The 25,894-nt window shown below is 36.1% G+C and overlaps 3 protein-coding genes across 3 annotated transcripts in view; all 3 read right to left on the bottom strand.

The window, feature by feature from the left end:
• Positions 1 to 1,603, bottom strand: part of LOC111697073 (GATOR complex protein WDR24) — a 31,034-nt gene extending 29,431 nt beyond the window's left edge. Inside the window, exons 1-4 of the mRNA XM_023466951.1 lie at positions 1,513 to 1,603; positions 1,155 to 1,269; positions 778 to 862; positions 162 to 416 (exon numbers count right to left, since the gene is read on the bottom strand). Of these exons, the coding sequence (XP_023322719.1) occupies positions 162 to 416; positions 778 to 849 (327 nt within the window). The 5' untranslated portion in view covers positions 850 to 862; positions 1,155 to 1,269; positions 1,513 to 1,603. The remainder of the gene's footprint in view (positions 1 to 161; positions 417 to 777; positions 863 to 1,154; positions 1,270 to 1,512) is intronic.
• A 772-nt stretch (positions 1,604 to 2,375) lies between these two features.
• Positions 2,376 to 9,951, bottom strand: LOC111697063 (DNA-directed RNA polymerase I subunit RPA2). Its single transcript, XM_023466942.1, has 10 exons — positions 9,815 to 9,951; positions 9,215 to 9,313; positions 8,318 to 8,445; positions 7,612 to 7,770; positions 7,307 to 7,371; positions 5,935 to 7,208; positions 5,219 to 5,596; positions 3,846 to 4,927; positions 3,017 to 3,100; positions 2,376 to 2,495 (listed from the first exon to the last, which is right to left on the bottom strand). The coding sequence occupies exons 1-10, from the start codon at positions 9,924 to 9,926 to the stop codon at positions 2,415 to 2,417; spliced, it is 3,462 nt and encodes a 1,153-aa protein (XP_023322710.1). The 5' UTR covers positions 9,927 to 9,951; the 3' UTR covers positions 2,376 to 2,414.
• On the bottom strand, positions 9,947 to 25,823 carry LOC111697055 (Fanconi anemia group I protein). The gene is made up of 20 exons (XM_023466932.1): positions 25,720 to 25,823; positions 24,842 to 24,951; positions 24,648 to 24,744; positions 23,784 to 23,842; positions 23,385 to 23,518; positions 20,942 to 23,132; positions 20,609 to 20,701; positions 19,419 to 19,579; positions 18,890 to 18,950; positions 17,931 to 18,024; positions 17,085 to 17,201; positions 15,943 to 16,013; positions 15,036 to 15,125; positions 14,715 to 14,829; positions 14,104 to 14,200; positions 13,588 to 13,742; positions 13,061 to 13,146; positions 12,003 to 12,116; positions 11,156 to 11,327; positions 9,947 to 10,370 (listed from the first exon to the last, which is right to left on the bottom strand). Exons 1-20 carry the CDS (start codon positions 25,798 to 25,800, stop codon positions 10,290 to 10,292), a joined length of 4,179 nt encoding a protein of 1,392 aa, XP_023322700.1. The 5' UTR covers positions 25,801 to 25,823; the 3' UTR covers positions 9,947 to 10,289.
• Between the last annotated feature and the right edge of the window lie 71 nt (positions 25,824 to 25,894).

The following is a 25,894-nucleotide window of genomic DNA, read 5'->3' on the forward strand; positions in this document are numbered from 1 at the left end:
AATCTACTTATTTATCCTTATATTCTACACATAAACCAAACATTTCGCACTAAAAAATATCAAATTGGGAGAAAAAAATTTATTTTAAATGAGGCTAAAAAATCGCATGAAATATAAACTTGTCAGTTGATTTAATTTTTTGTTTTGTCTACTATTCTTACTTTATTAATAGTCCTCTTATGATCCTCAAACACCTTCTCCTGCTTTGATTTTCCAGTAATGCCCAAGTTCCAAAGCACAACTGCCCCATTGGTCGCCCCAGTCGCAATCAGCTGATCATCAATCGGCGACCAGACAACATCGTTGCAGTTCAAGTTGTAATTTCCCTTCTTCCCGCCGCCGAGGTTTATTTTCTCGACGAACTCCTCCTCCTCGATACTGTAGATCTTCATCATGTTCCTCCCGGCAACCACAACCTTAAACCAGATAGATTTTTCATCTAAATAGTTAAACTTTTAGAGGAAACTTTAAGATACATTTAAAGGGACTGTCATGGTATTTTTAAGTGACCCTACATTTAAAGCGACATTCCCGATTCACCCCGTTATCTGATTGATATTGTTGAAGATATCGTCGTTTGCATAATTTTACAACTAATGGACGGAGAAAATACCTCTATGTAGACCCTCACTTAAAAACAACTTTTTAGCATGGAAATCTCGTTAACTCTTTATTATTTGACACTCTACGAATGGAGGGTAACTTGAAATTACGCCCAGCCCCAGCCCCCTAGGACGCCCAATGCTAAAACATTTCACTTAACCCCATTTAACTTACATGACTGAAGTCTTTAGAAAGGTCCAGCGCATTTGCAGGGGACTCCTGGAGCACGTGCATTGTTCGAACCATCTTGAAGCAGCGTCTGCAATTCACAATTCTATATTTTGCGCATTTTACATAGAAACTAATTAATTGAACAAAGCTGATAACTTTGTGGATATTGAGAGATCAATGCTAAATCTTTTTTTTTTATTTCAAGATTAATTTAATCCTAAGTTTGTATCAACAAAAGTGCGTATATCTCAGCTAATCAGAGAAGCCGAGCAATGTGTCAACATTGGAATTTTAGATTGGGCGATCGGGATTAAAGGTATCCCATTCCAAAGTTCACAGATCAAAGTATTGGAAAATGTTATTTCAACAGCAAAACTAACCTGATGGTTCTCTAATTAATATCTATTCCGAATATCTCTTGATATTGATTGGAAGATAGGGTTGTATTCTATCCACTGCTCTGAAGTGTGCAGTTGGATCTAATCCAAGCATATCCTGTAGAAAACAAATTGTTAAACCAGAGTTGTAAGAAATAAACTTAAAAGAAGTTGTGTTGTATAAAAAAATTATTAATGTGCGTCCTCAGATAATTATAATAATATTTAATTTCTGAACACAGCCTGTTCAGAAAATTAATCATAGTAACTTTAAATCTGTCACCTTGAGAATATGAGCTGTAACCATTGGTTCATTCTTGAATATATCAACTTCTCCAAGGACCTGGAGCAGAGAACCAACCTTGATGAGACGGGTTCTACTTTCTCCAGAGGGGTCTCCGAACAGGGAGTGGAAGGAAACCCTTACACAAGACTTAATTCCTTCTCCCTCTCCTTAAGAAGAATATAAGTATTGAAACAATAAAAAAACGGGCCTTAAAAACATATTTCTGTTTTCAAGAGAATGACGACATATTTTCAAATGACCTTCCATTTGTAAACTTCCATGTCTGATTCACAAAAGTACATTTGTCTGATGAAGGAAAATTATATAAAAATTTCTTGCGGATTTCATCTTACAGAGTCTATGGAGAAAAAAAAGCATTTTGTTAGTATGTGTATATTTTATTACGCATATATCCATACATTACTGATATATTTCTGTTTAATAAATGTTTGAAAGAGAAGAAAAAGAGAAGGTATACCTGCTATTCGACCCCTACTCGTTACAGGGTCATACGCAGTCAACCTTCCGACTACTCGGACACGCCTACAACAAATTTAGCACTAAAAGCAAAAATAAATATTCGTAATTATTTTTAAAATGGTTGAATAAAATTCATATTAAAATCTAAGTTTAATAACCTGTTGGTCCAATGACTGACCGTTGTGATCTGGGCAACTTCTTCTAAACTTGAATGTATTGCTTATTAAAATTTGAAAAATTAATTTCACAAATTTTTTACATAATCTGTTCGATATTTCGGAAATTTGTTAACGTTACACTTTTCAAGCGCAACTGTTTAAACCCGCCTCATTTCGTACTAATGTACTCAAATCTGATCTTTATTTTTATTTTGCTTAAAAAAGAATATTCTAAATGAAAATATATAATTACCCAAATGGGAGGTAAGGATCATTCATTCCACATATCTCGCATCATTATTCTGAAAAGTTAAAAAATTTATATTTCTCCGAGAGATCCTACTCCATGGTTCCGTCGATCCGTAGGTTGATGTTGACAGAGATGAGCTCCTTGACTAGATGCAGGAATATGTACGGAACCTAAACACAAAACAACCATTTTAGCAGGGATAAATATTTGAGAAAATTTTGGGGGAATTAACGAAAAATTGAACATTACAGGGCGATTGAAACTGTTTAATCAAAATTTCCAGATGAATTTTCCCTAAAATATCTTTATCAAACGTTCCGAAACAATTGAAGAAAAAATGTGACAAAAATTAGAAAACGAGGGGTGGGAGGGGGGACATTTTCTAATATATATATGCTTGAAATGTTGTTTATGTGGTGTTGATTCTCAGGACTCGTATTGGGGTATAATGTTGTTAAGTAATCTTACAACATGGGCTGAAATCTATTTTCCTTTGCTAACTGATACTAAATTTTTGATAGTATGATTTTTCTTTCTAGATTTTTTTCTGTAGAAAATCACAACATACAAACCATTTCTAATTTCAAAGGGAAATGGTTTAGAGTCCAGAAACTCATAAGAAGCGAATTATAAAGGTGCTTCATAGAAAGAAAAAGTGGAGAATCATGACCTTTAATAAAATAAACCTGACCTCAAAACTCTCGACGTATTTAGTTTGTCCACACAAGGCACAGCACGGTTCATTCAGTTCACGGTCAGAAACATTTATCCCCACCTAGAATACAGAATAGTTAAAGGGACTGTAAACGTAATTTTAAAGGGACTGTAAGCGTAATTTTAAAGGGACTGTAAGCGTAATTTTAAAGGGACTGTAAGCGTAATTTTAAAGGGACTGTAAGCGTAATTTTAAAGGGACTTTCCACGCAAAGATGACAATACCCAATTGAAAAATTCATCTCATCAATAATGTGGAAGATATTGTCATTTTATAGGTAGTATTTATTTCTTATGATTTCCAAATTTTTTTCTGCAGTAGAAATGCGCAAGTCACTTTTGTGGAGAAAAACAATTGGAAATAATTAGTGTTTCAAAGTTATGAACATTGCTACCTAATTCATACTTGATTTGACAAAGCTTTAAAGAGTAAAGTTGTTAATTATACATTGGCATCTTGGCATGGAAGGTCACTTGTAATTAGGCTATTAGTCCTCTATTAGTATGCATCAACATCTGATACAGAGAGTCCCGCTAACCATAATTAATCCTTCGTGAGTAGAAAATGGCATGTCGCCGTTTTTAGATATGTTGCAGCAATCATTCTGCCTTTTCTAAAATATTGTCGGCCTTTTCAATTCTTAACTCTTGTTTTCTTCCAGAGGCAAGAAAGGTAGATAACATCTTGAAGACCTTGTTTAACATTTTACATTAAATAGCTATTAAAAAGTGAAGACGATCAAAAAATACTTCTCAATAATTGTATGTAAAAATAATTATCAATAAATAAATGTTCAGTAGTTTACCTTAATTATGGGAGAAAGAATATTTCCACATTTTCTACAGAGACTACACCTCGTCCTATCGGAGCCGTGGAATATCCTATCCTGGAGAAGTGAACTCGTCCCGTGAGAGAGCATGCTATCACGTTCCATTTCTCCAAACCTAACTCCACCACCGCGTTTCCTTCCCTTGACCGGCTGCCGGGTGAGAATATCAATAGGACCGGTCGATCTAACCTGATACTTATCACTTACCATGTGACGCAGTCGCTGATAGTGAATTACTCCGAAGAAAATGTCAGCTGTCATCTCTAGACCTGTAATCCCGGAGTACAAGGTCTCTGTACCAAAGTAGTTGTACCCGGCCTCCTCCAACTGCTCCGCGAAGTAGGTGATGGCGTCGTTGTCCTTATCTTCGCTAAACGTGAAGGGTGTGGCATCGTGAACAGTTCCGTTGATCGCCCCGGATTTTCCTGCCATATTCTCGATCATCATAGCAATTGTCATTCTGCTGGGGAATCCGTGAGGGTTGAAGATAATATCCGGGAACAGACCGTTAGACGTCCAGGGGATATCCTCACAGGGCCATTTCTGGCTGCAAATACCTTTCTGTCCCGCCCTAGAGGCAAACTTGTCTCCCACGGATGGATTTCTTGAAATTCTGAATGAAATGACGGCTTTGTTCTTAAAACTAGTTCCAGCATCGTTGGAACACAGTTTGACGGAGTCGACAATAACCGGTTCGGTGTATTTGTACTTCTTGACGACAAACTTAACCTCGTTCTGATTAAAGAAGCAGTAAAGAGGATCCCCCTCAACTAGTTTAGTACCCGGATACGGGAGACCGTCCTCGTCCAGGAAAGCTGAAAGGTAGGCAGCCTTCGTTGGATCTCGGGCAAAGATTAATCCACAAGAATCCCCTCCGGCATTCTTTCTGAGCCCAGCAACCTCTCTCAGATCCACAAACTCTGCTTTGTAGATCATCCCATGACAGAAACCACGCTCAAAGGACATCTTGTTAATGATCATGGCGTCCTCCATGTCGTACCCAGTGTATGAGATAACGGCCACGATTGCATTTGTTCCCATTGGGTAATCATCCATTCCTAAATATTTTAATCAATCAATCAGAATTTATTTTACCTTTTGAAGACGAATATTGTTACAAATTTAAAAAGAACAAAAATAAATCTGCCAATGAAAACCTCTTGAATTTATTTTACAAGGAATTCCTTGAGGGAAATCAGAATTTACTTTCTAGTTAAAGAATCAATGTTTTGTTAAGGTTGGGATTGTGAGTAATAATAATATCGGACGATCAACCATTATTCCGTGGAATCAAGAGGTTATGGTTAATTAGCAAGAGGGTTGTTTAGAATCTAAATATTAAGTCCTACCTATAAAATCATAGTGCGCAGGACGGAAGAATGGTGAGGTGGGGGTTTGAAGTCTATAAATCTTAGTTTCAGAGTTGAGGTGCCAGGTGTGGATTGGGGAAGCCATGGTTTGTTTCCCCATCTGACACTGGTACATGTTCCTGGGGGACTGGTTGAAGTCGGGCAGGGGAATGGTGCAGGCCAGGTTGGAGAGGAAGTTTGTAGGACGGATCTCCTTGTGGGTGGATAACCCGAACACAGCATCGGAGTCCCTGATGGCGACCTCCATGTAGACCTGCTCCAGGGTCCCGATGTACTCGACACAATTACCGGCGAGGTTCCACACAGGACGCATCATCCTGGCGGGGCCGCTGAATATATACAAGCCGGGGAACTGACCTTTAAACAATAAAAATATACATAGCTTATTTATTGCAAGAATTTAATTTAATTTTCAATTAATGTTTATTTCCTTCATTATAAAAGAGGACATATTTTTTTTATGTATTCGAATTGCTTTTTTTTTAATTTGACAGCCCAAAAATATTGACTACCAGATCGATTTAGCCGTTTTGACGTTTAATGGATCCAAATACAATAAAAAGAAAGACAAGTCAAATACATATTTTTAAAAAATTTTTCCCACATTGCCCTTATAAACTGGAGTAAAAATTTTAACTACAAATAAAAATTACTGTCATAATTTGAAACTAATAGAACACATAGAAATTTGTTACCTGGAACATCTCTGTTTGGAATATACGCAATTTCTGTCATTGTTGGAACTCTGGGATCATTTGGGTTTATCTTGATAGCTCTCAACTTCTCAGACACAGCTCTTATCTTCGTGGAAGCAACCCAACCTAGAACCTTCCCGTCCAATAATACATCATAATACTCCAACAGCTCCTCGTGTTTACCTAGATCCTCGTAGGGTATCATTCCTAGCTGTACCAGGATACCAGGGATCTTGCTCACGTCTATTATATGAGTGACGATCTCCACCGGCATTGAGAGATGATTAAGGAGTCCGCAGGGAGATCCGTCCGGGGTATGGACCGGACACACGAACCCCCAGGCGTCAGGGAGAAGGGCTCGGACCTCGGTGGTCCTCATCTCCTGGAAGAATGACCCTCTGTGTATGGCTCTGAAATGGGACATATACCTCATCCTGTTGATGTTCTCCGCCATGATGGTCAATCCCTTGCTCTGCATGAGACCCAACCCCGTCTTACTAGGCAGGTTTCCAGTTCCTAGAAAGTTTTCAAATGGTTTCTCAATACTACCGGACCTTGCAGCACACCAGTTCATCGTCTCCGGGGTTAAACTAAAGCTTGGACCTTCACTCTTCGCCTTTCTCAGGATAATTGCTTTCATTGTAACCAACCAGTCCTCTAGCTTCTCCTTAACAAGCTGAAGGTAAAGATGCCCACCTAGAACTATTTCATGCATCATCAAGCAATCAACGCCTTCGGTCACACATTTGTTCTGAACGTACGCAAAAAGTTTCTTAATCATGACGCAAATGACACTGTACTTCTCCTTGGGGTCGTCAGTGTGAATTGCGACACAGCGCATCATCAGCCAATCACAGATATCCATGTTAGTGTACCAGGCGGGCACGAAGTATCGAACCTTTTCCTTGAAGGATCTACCGATGTACTCCCTGACCTGGTCCCTGGAGAAGAGTCCTTCCTCCTGTAGTTCCCGAAGCATATTGATCGTTACACCGCTTCTATACGGATCATTGAATGCTCCAACCATGAGTTCTCTGTATATTTCGCTGTCCGTGACGTCCTTAAGACACTTGAGGATCATGATAACAGGGACGAAGAAAAGTTCCTTGTTGAAAGAGAACATGTACCTGGCCGTGCCACTGGTAACAAAATGAAGAACGTTCTTGGTGGTTGTGAGGTCCTTCTTCCCGCACTCCAACAAGACTCCCATGTCACTGAATCCCTTTCCTCGGGACTTCCAACCGTTACGTTTCATGGCAATAGGATAATTTCTCCTAAGTAAAAAAATACTTTGAACTCTCTTGATACAAAGACAAGTAAAAGAAAAATAGCGTTAAACACACTAACATTTAACTTTTTTTTAAATCTTTACCTTGTGGTTTGCAACATTCGTATCAACCGTTCATGACCTCCAATTACAAAATAACCACCCCACTCCTAACCATCATCAATAAATAAACAAAATTATTTATTTCATGATACCAAACTTAATATTGATAATGAAAAAGGGTTTACCGACGATCTAATAAATCAAAATCGACAAACATTTCAAACTTTGTTATTGAGGTTGGGTCTAGAGAAAGGAAACGAAAGGCTTTCAGGAAAAATTATGTATACAATGATCGCAGAAATATTATTTTAACTACGGCAAAAATGATTTGATAATTATTGTGGTTCCTGTTCATGTTCCCCGTGCTTAACGAGATCCGCTGGACTGAGCCCGGCAAGGTTGCAGGCTTTTGATCTGAGCATTATGGGGATGTTTCCGAGGATTTTCTCCTGGGTGGGCCGGGATATCCCGTTGATAGAATATCCACATCTTATCGTCAGGCGACCCTAAACATATTATTATTAATTCAGATTGATTATCTTTTCAGGGTGTGAAACACAAGGAAGACTACATTTAAGCAATCTTCTTTGTGTTTGATGTTGTTATATCGCAAAAATATTTCCTTTTCCCCACTGTTATGGATTTCACTGTATCCAGTCGTTCAAAATATGCTATTAACAAAATATACTCTCTAGTTTTTTATTTCTAATCTTGCATAGAGAAGTTATTTTTGTTTTTATGATGTAATACAAAGTATTTGAATTATTAAGTTCGTAATTAACTTAATTTAGTGTAATTATTCTACCCCATGAGAAAATCCGAAATCCCAGATTTAATATTCGGTGTTGATGCAAGATCCACACCGAGTTAACTCCACTAAGTTTGAAAATGCCTTTTCCTAATCAATTAAAAAATCCCTGGGACGGGATCTAATGAATTTTATCCAAGTCTCGAGACAGAATTACAGAGAATAATTTGAATCGACGGTAGGTAGTTTAGTCACATAGCTCAAATTGATCGAATTAGGTTCTTAGTATAACAAGGAAAACCAACCTTGTATGAGCCTCCTCGTTGTCTGTATTCTGTTGGATAAGTTTGACGATTTTTGGTGAGGATTTTTCCAGGTACTACAGTGGGCTTGCTCACATTCACATCCGCAATCCATATAGAGATACGGGCTTCTGTAATATATTGTAAAATATTGATTACAGTTCTAAAGATCAGTTAAGTTTTATATTTCAATTTATTTTCCGATTTATACAAAATGCTTTTAAATATTTATATAACATTAAATTTTAAGATGACCTGAGACTAAGTTAAACCTATTTTTAGTTCCACGAAATAATCTGATTACAGAGCCTGGTTACGGGTTTGTTAAAATTGTAATTGATCCATTTAACATTTTGGAAACTACTTTTAAACCGACACACAGGCCAGGTAAAAAATAAAAATTCTTAACCCAAAAGAAGTTAAGTAAAGTTAAATGACTCTAGAGTAATACTCAATCGATATCAGTATTTTGAGTAATACTTTCCAGGAAACATTTTAACCGACTATATGTGCCGATGGCGAAGAAGTCGGGTAAATAATTCTGGACTTTATATGTTCGATATCGGTTTGTCGGAGACTGAATGAATGCAGGGTTTCGTTTCTCAGCAATCAAAAACAATTTTCTGCACATAATAAAATACTTAAATTCATCCAAGCCTAGTTTCTGAATTATAAGGGAAATTTTTATATTGTAAACTCTTTTTTTCATTTCAGAGCTCAGACGATTTAATTCCCTTTCGAAATTTCAATGAATTTATTTCTCCGATTTAAGAAGTTTAACCTTAATTCGAAAGTTTATGCAGTGTAAATTGAGTTCAGTTGCTAAAACTAAGCGATATCCTGTACATAAGTTGCTATCTTTAATTGTGTAAACCCCCCCCCCAAAAAAAAAAAACTTACTGGATGATGGTATTTCGAACTCAACAGGTTTGAGATCTCCTACAGCAAACTTTAATCCCTCATCAAGCATAAAGTTGAAGGACTCAACATGAGGACGTCCTGAAACAAAAGTGAGGTTTAAAGTTAAATTTCAACTATTTCAAATACACATGGCACCCTAAATATTATTTTTTTTAAAATAAAATTTTGGGGTCTGTCCTAGAGAACGATTTTTGGACCCCCCCTCTCCTATCAATTTTGTACATACTTTTTTAAACAAAAAAATATTTATTTAGTATTATTTCAGGGTAAGGTTAGGTTTGGACAATTTCTAGACCGAGCGCTGCGGCCGGAACATGTGATATGAAATGCATGAATAAAATTGATAAGAAGAGGGGGGGGGGGGGGTCCAAAATATTTCTCTAGAAAATTACCCATTTTTGTATATCTCAACGATGATCATGTTCATTAGCGCGACAATGTCCAAGTCTTATTAGAACTGAGTAGTGAGAAGCTGTAGAACTAGGCACGGATATTTGATGAATTTAAAACAGGGGCATGTACATGAGTATCAATGGGGGTTTACTGCATATTTCTCCAAGATTTTGATAAAAATCTGACCTAAATGTTGTAAAGATTCTAACTGTTTGACTGGTGCAGGGCCGTAGTTTCTGTTAATATACTTTAACGATGGTTTAGTTGGATAATCTAACGGTGGCAAAACTTCAGGCATTTTGTTTACATAATTCTGAATCTGAAAAAATGTCTGAATTAAATCTTCAAAGCATCCATACCATCAACTTTAAAGGTCACGAGGGTTTAGCTTAAGGTAAGATACAGTTTTTGAATAATCTGAAAATAATGAACGTACTAATACCGCGTTCGATTATATTTACCCCATGTGATCGGCGTCTTCCACATGTTTGATAGATTGAGATTTAAAAAATAAAACTTCTGTAGTAGATTCAAATATAAATGCACAGGTTTATTATCACATTATCTAATTAAATCACATAACATACATTTTTTCAGGTTATAGGGTCAAAGCGTTGGGTTTCCATTTTTGTACTTCTTTTCATGAGCATGCATGGTACTTCTATTTCATAGATTTGTTTTCTTTTAGTTTACTTAATTTCGAGGCAAGTTTGCTCTTCTTGGCTGATGGTTCCTGTGATACCTAAACATTTCAAATTTTTAAAAATTATTTCTTAAAAGTCGAGATATAAACTTTATTAGCATTACCGATTCACAACGGTTCACTTTGATTGATCAATAAAATGTGGTATCCTTCCGATTCTGTTTCAAAAATAAATAATTTTCAATTGTGCTCATTATTAAAAAGGGACTTGCTAGAACAATGAGCGAAGTAATAATAGAATTTAATTTTTTATCAATAAAAACGACGTCGACATTATCACTCATATCACCACTTTGAATCAGACTTGATACTTTGAAAGTGGAGTGTCAAAAGAAATTAATGATTTTAAACTCACGCTTACTGTATTTACTGCGTTCACTGCGTATACATTATACAATAAGAAAGAGTAAATACTAGTTCATTTAAAAGTAAGAGTAGTTTACCCACCAACTTGCAGTCAGCAGCTTAGGGTAAAATTTTATTAAAATGAAAGTGAAGTGTTTCAAATTTTTGTTCATGATTCAATCATAAAAATAATGGTAATAGCAATCGTTTGCAACGCATGCGATGCTTAAAATTTTACCTTAAAAATTCGAATTCTGGTGAGCCAATAGCCATGGGTAGTTAAATTAAAATTATGAGATAAAAATGAACAAAACTAAGCCAGTCAAGTTTTATCAAAATTGTATTCATCATTCAAGCATTAACATCATGATCAAACCAATTGTTCAGTGATATCAGTATACGTTAAAAATTAACAAACCAAAATATTATAGATGAGATATATTAGGTTAAGTTATGAATATCCTAGAATTATAAAATACCTGGGAATGCGATCTGTTCTGTACACTGAGAACAGATCCCTGGGATTGATCCTGAGAACTGACTGTTGTCTGATTCCTGGAGTTTTCAGCGTCATCTCCGCTCTCATCCTCACTCTCTTCCTCGGACTCATCATCATTCAGTTCACGCAAATGCTCCTCAGTCAACTTAATCCTGATTGTTCAAGAATATTAAGATTAAAGGGACTGTAAGCGTAGTTTAAAGTGACCCTCCATGCAAAGCCTGATTTACAACGGTACCATTGAAACCTTGATCTGATCAAAAATGTGAAGGATAACGTCGTTTTTCTGACTGAAAAAATGTTTATTTCTGTGAATTTCTCCATTGTTTCTTAAAAGCAAAAATGCTGAAGTCATTTTTGCAGAGAAACCACAAAAAAATAAACCAAAAAACATGGATATCTCATTCATACTTGAAAAGACAAAGCTTTAAAGGGTACTTTCGTAAATCGTACATTGCCATCTTTGCATGGAGGGTTCTTAAATCTGATAATGGATTTTTTTCAGGGGTACACACCGCAACATTAATCCTGGTCCAATCCTGTCAATCAAAGAATGAAAATATTCTCTAATGCAGGGTTGATTGCAGTTATAGAAGTATTATGAAATCAAATCAAATCGAATCAAATCAAATCAAATCAAATCAAATCAATCAAATCAATCAAATCAAATCAAATCAAATTAAATCAAACCAAACCAAAGGAAATCAAACCAAACCCAACCAAACCAAATCAAACCAAACCAAATCAAATCCAATCCAATTATTATTATTAATATTATGGTTAGTTACTCAAACAAGAATAGTTTAAAAAAAGGAAGTATTTCGAACCTGAAGTCCCTAGATGTCGGGAGTTTGAAATCAAACTTCTCATTTATTCTTTTCCCGACCTTTGCCATATTCTTCTCAAATGTTTCGATCTGGAAGATAAGGTTCGGTATCTCCCTGCAAATACAAACTATCAATCATCTTCGTCACAAAGGGAGTGTTTCCGTATTTCTAGATGGAAGTACAAGTAATAATCGAGCCCTATTTAGATTTTGGTACTAATTCATTTTTTTGGATGCTTTATAACTATTATTATTATCATTCAGCCTTTAGTCAAAGTATCATGTCTTGTAGGTTACTTAGGTATAACAAAGATTTACAAGAAATTAAGAAAATTAAGAGAAAACACAGCGGTTCCCTAGGGGCTGGCAGTGCTAATCATCCGGATCCGTTGGATCCGCAAGATTTTGGCTTCCTGGATCCGGATCCGGTTAGGCAAAAAAATGCGGATCCAAGGATCCGGATCCAAGCGGCAAAATATAAACCAAAAACTAAAAAAAATTCCTGATCTCTGAATGGTTCATCAAGTTTTAGTATAAAAAGAAGGAAAATAATATAGACAATTCTGCTTTTAAAAAAAAATCAGTAAATCTTAAAGAAATGTTCATGACCTGGATCCGGGTCCATTGTTTTCCAGTGCGGATCCAGGATCCGGAGCCGTATCAAAATTAAATGGATCCTAAGCAATGCCTGTGCCTGCTGGAACAGGATGGCATCATTATGCTTGCTATACACTTGCAGAGTAGGAAGATAATATTTAAGATTCGTTGCGGAAATAATAAAAAAACACAAAAACCAACTAAATCTTGAAGCGTTTTTATTTGTATTAAGAAAAATTCAAATACGAATCACTTTCTTATTCTAACTGAAGTATTTATATCAAGAAATCATCTTTTTATTTATATGTCCGATTAAAACTCATGAAACCCTACACTGATTTGCCTCGAATTTTAATTGTGGAACTCTATAGAGTCATTGGAATTGTCTTAGCTTGGAAAATCTTAGTTTACATTCAAAGCTGGGTTCCCAGGCTATTAACTATTTAACAGTAAAAATCTTACTTTGTTTCTCTGAGAACCTTTGCTCTTGCTAGGTTTGGATCCAAAACCTTCTTCTTCCTTACTCTCGCTGCTTTAGCCTCATCTTCCTGTGAAAGATGTATTAAAAAAAAAATCTAGTTAGCATTCAAAGATAAAATCAAATCAATGAAACGTCTCAGTTTCACAAACTAATCTTGAAGAATAAGGCATAAAATAGTCTACAGTAATGCCCATAAAACTGTAAAATAGGAAAACGTCTCTTTGACTTAACCTTTGATTTTAAATATTCTAATGAACATTAAATACAACGAATGTGCACTGTACACTCTCCACATACCAATTTACTTTTTTTAGTTGATTTTTTAACTACTGATAAAACTATATGCTTTAAAACAACATTGAATACACATGAATAAGATTACTCAGAAGTCGTCTTTATATTCCACAGTTTAAACGTTTGTGCAGTATGTGTAACCATTCATTTTAAATTTTGAAAAACAATAAAAAAAATCCACCAATTAATGATCGAAGAAATGAAGAGGAATAACCTGTTCTTTGAATTTCCTCTGAATGTATGTGATAAGGGAGTAAACGTTAGGACTGAGTTGAGTTCCGACCATCCTCAGCAGTTTATCAAACTTACTTCCAACCACACTGCCCCGACTGTAACGGGCCCGTAGAAAGAAGTAGTTCGCAAGGTTTCCTGGAATAAAAACCCTATTGAGATAAAAACAACAAAAATAATTACGGTCAACTCTTATCCTTGGGATTTGGCATGGGCTCAGGTAAATATTTATATGCTAAAGAAACTGAACTAGAGGAAACCGATCTAAAGGGTATACAAACTAATTATAGAGTACGTCGGTCACTAAAATAATTTAATAACAAGCGCGAGTATTGAGCGGGATTTACTATGAGTTATATGAATTCAATAAAACAAGGGCAAGGGTACTCAAGCTAGTTTTCTAATTTCTTATATTGCTTGAATTTCGTTTAAGGCCAAAATATAAAAATAAACTTTAAAGACATTTTTCAAAAAGATAATATTTTGATGAATATCTGACCTAGGATTCTGTATAGTTTGATGAGAAACTTCAAGGTTATATCTGAGATAGAACCAACAGGAAGAGCAGTGTTCACCAACTCTAAACTCGGAGCAACCTGTGGTGAACATTTTGAAATAATAAATATTTTCATAACGCACTCAGTCGGTTCCAAGGAGTGTAAAATAGAAGGGAGATACAACTGACGCGGACCGCCCTACCATATGATTATACATGACTACCATACTGTACTGAGGTCTGAGATTATCTAGCTCAGTGATTGGATGTTCGTTCTCATTTTAGCACAATGAAGGAGCACATCTAAAAATGCTTGCCTATTAACTTCTAACTGGGATTAAGTTCTAACTGGGATTAAGTTCTAACTGGGATTAGGTTCTAACTGGGATTAAGTTCTAACTGGGATTAATTTCTAACTGGGATTAATTCTAACTGGGATTAATTTCTTTATATAGATAGGAATGCGACTTTAGTGATTTCTCATTGAGGGTGCTGTGCTAGAGTAATCATGGGAGAGTTTCTCCTTTTCCAGAAGGAGGGGGGGGGGGGTCCAGAAAACTAGGACAAATTTTAGGCTTTTATCTACATATATACACATATATCATGATATTTACCATCTTCGCCATATGCTCCGTAATAGAAAGTTCAACGGCAGGCTGGTTGACCTGCGCCGGCGCACTGCTAGCCAGCGACTTCAGCCAGGTAATCGCCTGGTCAACATACTCAATACTACAACAAACAACCAAAATTAAAAATTCAAATATTTTCTTGTTTTCGGGGTGGAAGAAAGGAAGAAAGTAATGAGGAAAATAGTATAAACCTGTTAATGTGCTTAATAGAAAAAAAACATGAAAGAAAGATCATAGTGTGAAGAAAAGAGGATGTGATCTAGAAAAATTTAAAATTTGCATTTTGTAGTCAATAGTTTTTCTTACTTTTGATCCATGTGGTCTACTAGAAGGGGAAGAATTATGTCTGCAGTTTCCTCGTTCAAAAAACTCATGTTCTTGCTTGCCTCAACCTCTCTACAATATTATATAAAAGAAATTGAGCCTTTGCCACAAACTCAGATTTTCTAAACCAGGTATATCGTTGCAACCAAATGTTTTAGACCCGAGATATTTCAAACTATGAATTCTGTTCGATCTAATAATCTAAGTTTGAAATATCAAGGTATACATCAGGTTACAAAAATATACAGTGATAACCAGAAAACTCTGAAATAGATGAATTTTAGACTCCAGTTATGTATTTAACTACACCAAAAAGCATGCAGCACAGCAATTGTGCAGTTTACACAGACCCATTTCACATAATTAATGATTTATTAAGTGTTTTTGTAAAACTATTTGCTTTGTAACAACATCAAACACGCTTAAGTTTTGCTGTTTCAGAGTTTTCCATAGCAAAATCATCTAATACAGAATAATAACCAGAAAACTCTATAATAGGAAGACGACTTTTTAAATCAAGTTATTACTTTAAAAAGTCCAATGAGCATGAGGCACAGAAATTGGGCAGTGTAAACCTAATTCACTAAATTTTATTGGATAAGTGTCTAGGAAACTTCAAATACACTTGAATTCTGGTTTTATAATGTAGTCTTCCTATTCCATTGTTTTTATTGGTTCACTATATCGTATTACGACCATACTGAATTGAACTTTTTATCGTTATATCAAAAGAGTTTCATGTCGTCATTTATGTCTCATTCTTTCTGGATTGTATCTTCTCAAAAATTAAAAAAATAAAAGAAAGCAGCTCAATGATTTAATTTTTTTCTCGTTATTTTTCTTAAACTTGACGATACAACTCAGCTCTAGGGTTGAAAGAATTAGTGACCTTGTAGTATCAAGGTCCCCGTAGATACAGTGTAGCTGTCCAGCAGTTCTACGACACAACACACCAGAGAACTTAACACAAATTAATCATTGCGATTTAATGAAATCTGCTTCAGAGCATGCTAAAATTATACACTATATACAGTGAATCCCAAATATATGAATACATAGCAAGAGTTTTTTATAATGTCGTCTTACATATTTAAGATCAAATGCCGCGGAAAAATGAGTTCAATATTATTATACCAATTGCATTCATATTTCAGGGATTTCATATATCTGGAATTCACTGTATAACACGGACAGAAAAAACTTTCCATTCTTAATTACATAAAGAATCTGTATTTAAAATATTTAAAATATCTGTATTACCCGAATATTTAAAATATCTGTATTACCCGAAACTTTAAAAAATCTGTTATTACCCGAATATTTAAAATATCTGTTATTACCCGAATATTTAAAAAATCTGTATTACCCGAATATTTAAAATCTGTATTACCCGAATATTTAAGAAATCTGTATTACCCGAATATTCAAAATATCTGTATTACCCGAATATTTAAAAATCTGTTATTACCCGAATATTTAAAATATCTGTTATTACCCGAATATTTAAAATATCTGTATTACCCGAATATTTAAATATCTGTTTTACCCGAATATTTTTAAGGGGTGTGTGTGTTCGCGAGAAAAAAAAGTTGAATAAAGTAACTATGAAATTCAATTTGACTCCACCACTCTTCTTGGACTTAATTCACTACATTACAACCCCTCTACATTCTGTTATAACCAGGGACCGAATTTTATGAATTTGAACTGCCTACTGTCGGTTTAAATTTGAATCACCAATTCAAATCATTCCTTAATCTTTAACTTTAAATCGGTGGTTGAAATCTGAACCGAAAGTAGATAGTTCAGCGACGTAGCTCAAATTGAATAAATTCTATCCCTGAGTCCGAATTTAATGAACTTGAGCCGCGTCTCAAATCCGCCAAAACCCGGTTTTATTTGGGCTTCGGCTTAAATCTTGAAACATTGAATACAATTTTTAGTGGAACCAACCATATTTGAGCAACGACTCAAATTTAAGCCGCGGCTACAATTCTTTAAATTCGGCCTCTGGTTACGTAGTCGCCAAACCTGAAGCCTGAGGTTTATGAGGAATATGAGCTTGACAACATGTTTAGACAAGGACGTATCCTCGCTGCTGAACCCTTCGGAGAACTTCTTCATCCACTCACAGGGACCTTCAGCACTCTATAACATCAAGGATTCAATACCTGGACCTCGAAGTAATATAGCTCACAGGCCACGATACTGTGATTGTAGCAGTGTGGGTTAAATGAAAATAATAATAATAATAATTAAACCTTTTAGGACTTTTAGAAGGATTTGATTTTCAAATAAAGTGAAACATGTAATGAGACAGAGTTAAGAAGTTTTAAGGGAATATTAGGAATTAGTTAAAAGAATTATTGATGTTTACCATTAAAAAATGGCGGGAGGGGGGGGGGAGATGTCCGTCCTCAAGATTTTTTTTTGGACGGCTTATCATGACTTTTCTTGGAAACAGTGCTTAGGATCCATTTGATTTTAATGCGGACAAGGATTCTGGATCCGCACTGAAAAAAATAGACCCTGATCCGGATCCCGGTTATTGCTTTAATATTTACTTTTTTAATAGCAGAATTTTCAAATTTTGTCTTATTTTTTCGCTTATTCTAATGCTAAAACTGATGAACCATTCAGAAATCAGGAATTTTTATAATCTCTCTTTGTTTCAACAGTTCAGATTTGGGTTTTGACTTTTGAGAGTAATTTTTTTTGGGGTTGATATTTTGCCTCTTGGATCTGAATCCGTGGATCCGCATATTTTTGAGTAATCGGATCCAGGAAGCAAAAATCTTGCGGATCCATCGGATCCGGATCCTGATCCTAAGCACTACTTGGAAAGATTTCATTTTTAAAAATTTGACAACTACTCACCTCTCCCTCCTTGAGTTCTTGCATGAGGATACTATAAACTCCAAGAATAGGAGGAAGCATCTTGCCAGCAGTATCATTCTCATTCAACTCATCCCTACTCAATACTCAAACATTCTCATTCAACTCATCCCTACTCAATACTCAAACATTATCATCCAACTCATTCCTACTCAATACTTAAACATAATCATTCAACTCATCCCTACTCAATACTCAAACATTCTCATCCACCTATCCCTACTCAATACTTAAACATTCTCATCCACCTATCCCTACTCAATACTCAAACATTCTCATCCAACCCATCCTTACTCAATACTTAAACATTTACATCCAACTCATCTCTACTCAATACTCAAACATTCTCATCCAACTCATCCCTACTTGATACTCCTGGACTTAACTCAAACATTTTCATTAAACTCATTCCTAGACTTAATGCTCAAACATTCTCATCCAACTAATCCCTAGACTTAATTCAACTCATCCCTACTCAATACTCAAACATTATCATCCAACTCATCCCTACTCAATACTCAAACATTCTCATCCAACCCATCATTACTCAATACTCAAACATTCTCATCCAACCCATCCTTACTCAATACTTAAACATTCTCATCCAACCCATCCCTACTCAATACTTAAACATTCTCATCCAGCTATCCCTACTCAATACTCAAACATTCTTACCCAACTCATCCGTACTCAATACTTAAACATTCTCATCCAACCCATCCTTACTCAATGCTTAAACATTCTCATCCAACCCATCCCTACTCAATACTTAAACATTCTCATCCAACCCATCCTTACTCAATACTTAAACAGTCTCATCCAACCCATCCCTACTCAATACTTAAACATTCTCATCCAACCCATCCCTACTCAATACTTAAATATTCTCCTCCACCTATCCCTACTTATTACTCACGTACTTTTTTGTTTGATTTATATTCCTAATTCGCGATATTTTCTTCATGACAAGTCGGAGAGCAGGAACCAAGGCAGGGTTCAAATCTATAAATCATTAGAAATTATATTTTCTAGATATCGTAGAACAAGGTTCTTGACATTTTATTTATTTATTTATTTGTTTGCTGAAAACCCAAACTGTAATGTAAACTGATCAATCGCCACAAACTATAATTTTCTCTAGGCCCTTTATCTTTGCAAGATAATGTTGTTAGTTAACCTATGATATTTCAAACTTTAACTATTTGATCAAGTAGGATCAATATTTTGAAATATCAGAGATCTACAATGGTTGTAAGAAGTGGATTTTAATGCGACTTTAAGCATAATTTCACATAGCACATTGCACAGTGTTTTCTGATCAAGTATGATGAATAAGCTATAAATGTTTATAATTCTTCCATACGAAGGTTTCAATAGTACTGATGTGAATCGACAATTGACATCTTTGCATGGACAGTCAATTTAAAGTATGCTTACCGTTCCTTTAAGGCAAGTAATTAGTTTCCTTACCTGTCTCTGATGCCTTGCCAGGGTTTGAATCTGTGAGAGAGTTGATGATTGCGAGCTTCCTAGTTGGGAACTGGGTGAGCAGGAGCTGCAGTCCTGACACAAGCAGTTCCAACCCAGATTGCATAAACTCGAGGATAGGTTCAGGACTCATCATGGTGTGCCTAGAGCAATCAAGATTGATCATTAAATGCGCGAAATATTTGTTTTTGAATTCAATTAGGCCCTACATCATACATTGATGTAAAATGAATCGGCACTACTTTTATTTCTACCCAATGTTTCTGTTAATTGTTTCTGACATAGTACTATCACCAGTGCTTAGGATCCGGATCCGGATCCGCTGGATCCGCATTATTTTGGCTCTTTGGATCCGGATCCGCAAAAAAATGCGGATCCACGGATCCGGATCCAAGCACAATTTTATTTTTTAAAATGTGCAAAACAGCTTTAATTTTCCTTAAAAATATCCTATTTTGAATTGTTTAACAGATTTTAAAAATTTTCTCAGGGTCTCAGGTTTCTATCTTGCTCAAATCTTAACTCAGACCTCCACCGTGCACCCCTCCCCCCACCCCCATTAATAACTAGAGAGGGGGGGGGGAGAAGTCTCCCTTTTCCCCATTGCAACTAAGCAAATTTAGTCTTCACAAATTAAGGTGTAAGGATGTGTAAGAGTTAGGGGGAAAAGGGATGGGGCGCACATATGCTAAAAAGATACAGATGATAAGGAACATCTTGTGTTCCCAGTATAAAGAGACTGTTCTCTGCCCTGAAGATATTCAAATCAGACCTAAGGAGTTGCCTGAAGGCAGATATTCCAAACGCCCTCCTTCTACTAAAAGCTAATATGAATTAGACCTGTTTTTTTTTCATCCAATAAAGTAAAAAAAATCATTATCATTTTGTGCAAACTAATAGAAAAATAGTATAAAAAAATGTTAAAATGTTAAACATTTTTTTTAGGTATGAAAAGACATTTGAACTAAAATTAAATTTTTTTTTGATCAATGACCTGGATCCGGATCCGGATCCGGATCCGCATCAAAATTAAATGGATCCTAAGCACTGACTATCACATATTGATAAATTGTAACTCTTATTCATCTTTATTTTGATAACCATTCCCTTTCGATTTTATTTCTGTTTAAGTTTTCAGTTTTAACTTCTGATCCTTCTTGACATGATCTAACCTGAACAATGTTGATGTTATGTTGAGAATATATCTGAATATATTGTCTGAATGAACACCTTCATCTCCTGTAACCGCCATTGAGCTACTGTATCTGGTCAAACATAACATTTTACATCAAATAATAATTAGTATTAGAAGGTTTACATAAACAATATCATTTAATTAACAATGGATTAGAAACAGATTCCTCAATTTTGTATAGAACTAAGCTTTTGAAAGTGTGCAAACAATTTTTCAAGCTTTTAAATGACGTCTTTTTCTTTTCCGAGTGAATAATCTAAATTCATTTTCAAAATTGTAAAAAACAATAGTCAAAAAATGTTTGATTTGCCTAGTGAGTAGAGCAGAGAGTATAGTTTGTATATATGCCAGAAACTCATCGTTCTCCCGGAGCTTACGGAGAGCAGTCTGTGTATCCGGAGTACGGTTCTCTAGCAGAGAGTGGAGCAGGACGGATAAACTTCTCAGGGAGAATGCGTGAGGAAGCATTGTGAACTCATCAGGATCCGTTCCATCTCTTTTTCTTTTCATTCCTTTCTCCTTTTCCTTCTCTTTCTCTTTCTCTCCGTCATTCGTCTCATTTCCGTCCTCCTTCTCTTCCTTCTTTGCCTTGTCTCCTTTTTTCCCTCCCTTCTTTGGTTTAGGTGCATTAAGAAGATTCCTGAGAGTAAGATGGTTCTGATGAAGTTGAAGGAGAAGGGTTGCCTTCCCTTCTACTTTATCTGCACCATGAGTCATGACAAACTCCATCATTGCCTCGTACATAGTCATCAAGATATCAATCTTCAGACAGCGCTTCTTCCCATCCGGGGTCTTACGATCCAAATTATCCGTGAGATCAAACCCAAGATCTGCAATCTCACACTCACTATACCTCTCGCATAGTCTTTCCATAAACCCTGAGAGTTTATCTAGAACCTGGGAGTCTCCGGCATCCATTATCTGCTCTGCCTTGCTAACCACGGTCTGGAGACAGTGAAGGAACCAACCAGCAGGTTCAGATATACTCCAGCTTCCGTTCTTTTCTACCAAGGTTTTATTCAGGTCAAGCTCAGGCAGGGTTTCTGTGTTTCCTACACCAAATAGTTCAAGAATATGAAGATGCAGTAATTCTAGGAATCCTTCGCTCAGCTCTGGGTTCTTAGAGACAACCTCGTTCATTCCCTGATAGAACACGATCTTTACGCTGGGTTGAAGGGAAAAACATCGTCTAAGAACTCCCAATAGCTCAGTGCAGAGGGCATCATTAGAGGCAACACCTCCTCTATGAATGTCGATTGACATCTGCGAAAGGCTGCCACTAGATTGAGAAAGCTGACTGGAGACCATGTTGGTCGAGATCTTAAAGGTTTTAAGTAGAGTAAAAACTCCGCTGACCCCAACTTGACGTGTATGTATGTTACGAGAAAACAAGGCTTTTCTGAGAACCAATATCAAAGGATTCCTTAGAGAGCGATTGATCTTCATCAATGGAATAAGAGCAGCGAGAGTTCTTCGACCAGCTGTGTATGAAAGCCGATGAATGTTCTCAATGAGATTAGTGATCACAACCCCGTTACCATCCTCTAGGAGGTAGGTGGTCGCCTCCCTGATTATATGCATCAGAGCGTAAGTGTACTGCTGGGATTTAGCATTCACAATTATCCTGTTTGTTATCTTAGGTATTATTATCTGAGCGGAGCTGGAGTGTTTCTTGATAACTTTAGCCAGGATAGCAGCTCCAAGGTTGTGCATGGCCCTAGTCTTACTGTTCATCTTTCCTAGAGGAGGCTGGGTGTCCAACATCATCAAACTCAGGTCAACCAACCCTTGTCCAATCAGATCCCAACCACCGAACCTTACACTCTGAGAGATTAGAAGAGAGAATAATCCAGCAACATCAGGCATACCCGGAGTCTGAGTTCTGAACCAGACACTAGCCTCTCTGCTTCCTTCCAACGTAAACCCCTTGGAGATTGTGAGCTTGAGGTTGTCGAGGATGGCGTCACTGTACTGCTTAACGGAGGTTAAAGCTAGACAGTTAAACAGGCTAAAGGGGTTCATCAAGGAGACTGGGAAACTACTGGCGCTCCTGGCGATCTTAACAATCTCCTTGGCGGCAGGGTGTCCCATCTTTGCTGCTTGTGCAGTATAGTAAATAATAATCCCCTCAGTCTGCTGTATCTCCTCGGCGCTGTAGTCTGTCTGAATGAGCTCCATCGAGTCCATCGTAGGCTGGCTCTCCTCAACCCTCCGGGCTAGGGTCATCTTGGAGGTAAAGTATTGTGTTATACTAGTGATTAGTTTACCAGAACACACAGAACTGGTTCGAACTAGTTTCAGCAGTTGATGGAACAACGGAGCTACGTCTTTAATATCTGATCTTTGTAAACATTGGTTCATCTTGACCCAAACCTCTTCTAGTTCAGCTGTTGATAGCTTGGCTTGCTGAAACATCAGACACATGGAGATACTTGCACAATGGTTCCATCTCATATCACAGAGAGATGATATCAGTCTTCTTCTATACTCAGCTCCAGTTACTAAATTAAAATATACAGTGCATACAATATGTATTCAAAAGTTCTTCTAAAATCGTCTGATTTCACCGCTATGTGAGGAATGCTTTCGAGGAGATCAATATTTTAAAAATTATTTTTTGGCACAAGCGGATAAACATTAAAGGTTCCAAAAAGTGGATAAACTTGGCAGTTTAATTTGTTACCTGTAAACCGTAAAACCTGCATCTACACCTAAATATTACGTTATAAAGAGGAAGGGAATTTATTACTTACTTTCCACTAGCGTGTCTCTGGGAGTGATGAACTCCTTCTCCTTGATCTCGGAGAACAGGGTTGAAAATATCTGAATCCAGGACAAATCCTTCTCTTCTTCTTCCCCTCCACCTTTATCCACCTCTTCCAAACATCTGAACCAGGAAATTTACATTAGCCTCTTCCCTTATTCTTTGTAATAGGAAGAAATATTAATAACAAAACAATTATAAAGGGAAAGTTAACAGAAGAGCAAATCAAAATAAACTTTTTGTGTGCAAGTGGATAATGGATATCAAACGTAGTGGATGAGCGCGGTTTCACACAATAGTTTTTCACTAGAACTTGATTGGATTTCGTCATTTTTCAGTATGGATCAGGATCCGTACTTTATATATATATCCTAGACACCGTTTTTACCTAATTAGCAGTTCCACAAGAACGGATAGGCTTTCACTTCCAAGGTTCCGGATTGCAGACTGAAATCAATTTTCATGATTAAAACCAAATAAATATTATTAAGTTTCCGGTTCTGTCAAATCAAATCATATCAAACGACGTTTCCTTCCACATGAATCAGATAAAGGTTCCAAGGTTACAGCTGTGAATCGGTCATGCCCCTCGTTAGATGAATTATTGCTTTAAATTTCAGTCCCTTTAGGCAACTTGTATGCTTGGGTAATGGGTATTTCAGTATTAAACTGTACAGGGGTATATATTTTTCAGAATTACACCCCCNGACATCAAAGTAAGTTTTTAATACTTTTTGATATTTCAAAATAATTTATTTCCCCAAACTGAGCTAAGAAAACCCTGAAAAAAACTTGTTCCGCACCGCACTAGTATATTTCACATTTGGAATAAAAAGTTTTCTGAAGAGGGGGAGAGGAAATGATTTTTTTTGGGAAAATAAACACCCATTTAAGTTGTAGAAAACAATCATGACTGATTTACAGGGTTACCCATAAAGGATGAGACTTTAGAAACGACTGAATGGAGTTTGTTTCGTCCCTTTTCTTACATTTTTGTATTCCTTGCAGGTTCACTAACACTGGCTTTTTTGTATGCATTAATTTGTTAAACCATTAAAATTCTGATTTAAAGCCAGAAACCAAAAATCAAGGTTCAAATGGTCATATTTAGGTGTTTCAGGTCGTCTTTAGAGTCTAATCCTTTGTGGGTAACCCTGTAATTTTAAAATATTCAATTCACATTTACAAATTGCAAAATCTATATTTCCAGGATATGATTGTATGACGATGATGAAAATTATGTTAATTTTACCTCAACCTCCTCCGTGATTGTTTTTGCTGTGGAGGACTGAATACAGATATTTCGAATGAGTTCTTGTAATGTCGTCTTAATAAGGGACAATCGATTTCTAAAATTAAGGACGGATTTAGAAATTATTTCTATCCCTGGTATAGAAGATTTTGTCAAGGACTTATTTAAAGTTTTTTGAGTTTAATAAAACTTACTTCTCCAGCTCTGGTCCTACTCCAATACCCTGCCGAGTATAGAGAAACATTGCAGGACCATCAATACTAGTTAACGATCTTCGAACAATCTCAACCAATCCATCCATATCCTGTAGATAGATAAATAAATATATAAATATATAGGAAGGTAGGTATAAAGATAAGTAAAAAGTATATAGATAGATAGATAAATGTATAGATGGATAGACAGATGCTCTCCGAACAATCACGGCCAATCCATCCATATCTATCAACGATCTTCACTTGCTAAACCATTCCATTCAGATCCTGTTAATAGATAGATAGATAAAAGATCTCCGAACCATCTTAACCAATCCATCCATATTCTGTAACAGGTAGATAATCTCCAAGCCAACTCCACCATTCCATTCATATACTGTTAATAGATATTCATTCATTCATATCCTGGAAATAGGTGGACTGGATAGATAGATAGATGATCTCAAAGCCAACCACACCATTCCATTCATATCCTGTTAGTAGATATCCATTCATGTCCTGGAAATTGATAGATAGATAAATGGTCTCTGAACCATCAAAACCATTTTGTTCATATCATGTGAATATACAGATTGATGATCTTCAAGCAATCTCAATTAATCCAATGATAACCTGTTATTAGATGGAAAGATAGATAGAAGATCTCCAAACTATCTCGTTCCATCAATATCTTGTAAATAGATAGATGTATGATCTTTGAGCCATCTTAACTAATCCATGCTAAATGCTAATAGATATAATAGATATAATAGACATAAATCTATATCTAAGTTCCTTTAGAATGAGTTTTCCTATCTGCCTAACCAAACAATAGAAAGTGTCTTCCATGGAATAATATGTCTAAATAAACAATATACCTGATTCTGAACTAGTTTAGTCAATTCCTCTGTTTTTCCTGCCCGGCCTAAGGTCAATAACTTTTCTTTTATTCCAGACATTTTTTCTGGGACAAAAAAATTTATTCATCAAAAAAATGATTGTATACAATTTTTTATATTTTGTTTCGAAAGAACCCGTGTCAAGTAAGACATT

The sequence above is a fragment of the Eurytemora carolleeae genome, unplaced genomic scaffold (assembly GCF_000591075.1).
Source record: "Eurytemora carolleeae unplaced genomic scaffold, Eaff_2.0 scaffold65, whole genome shotgun sequence".
NCBI lineage: Eukaryota > Metazoa > Arthropoda > Copepoda > Calanoida > Temoridae > Eurytemora > Eurytemora carolleeae.

Bases quoted from the DNA above. Each gene is read 5' to 3' on its own strand.
- LOC111697055 (XM_023466932.1), bottom strand. From the start codon at position 25,800: ATGTCTGGAATAAAAGAAAAGTTATTGACCTTAGGCCGGGCAGGAAAA. The intron at 19,580-20,608 runs GTTAGATCATGT...TGATTGCTCTAG, and splicing joins ATAACATCAACATTGTTCAG to GCACACCATGATGAGTCCTG. The intron at 14,201-14,714 runs GTAAATATCATG...TGTTCACCACAG, and splicing joins CGGAGCATATGGCGAAGATG to GTTGCTCCGAGTTTAGAGTT.
- LOC111697063 (XM_023466942.1), bottom strand. From the start codon at position 9,926: ATGCCTGAAGTTTTGCCACCGTTAGATTATCCAACTAAACCATCGTTA. The intron at 7,372-7,611 runs GAACCACAATAA...GATGATGGTTAG, and splicing joins AGCACGGGGAACATGAACAG to GAGTGGGGTGGTTATTTTGT. The intron at 4,928-5,218 runs GTAGGACTTAAT...TAAAATATTTAG, and splicing joins TGCGCACTATGATTTTATAG to GAATGGATGATTACCCAATG.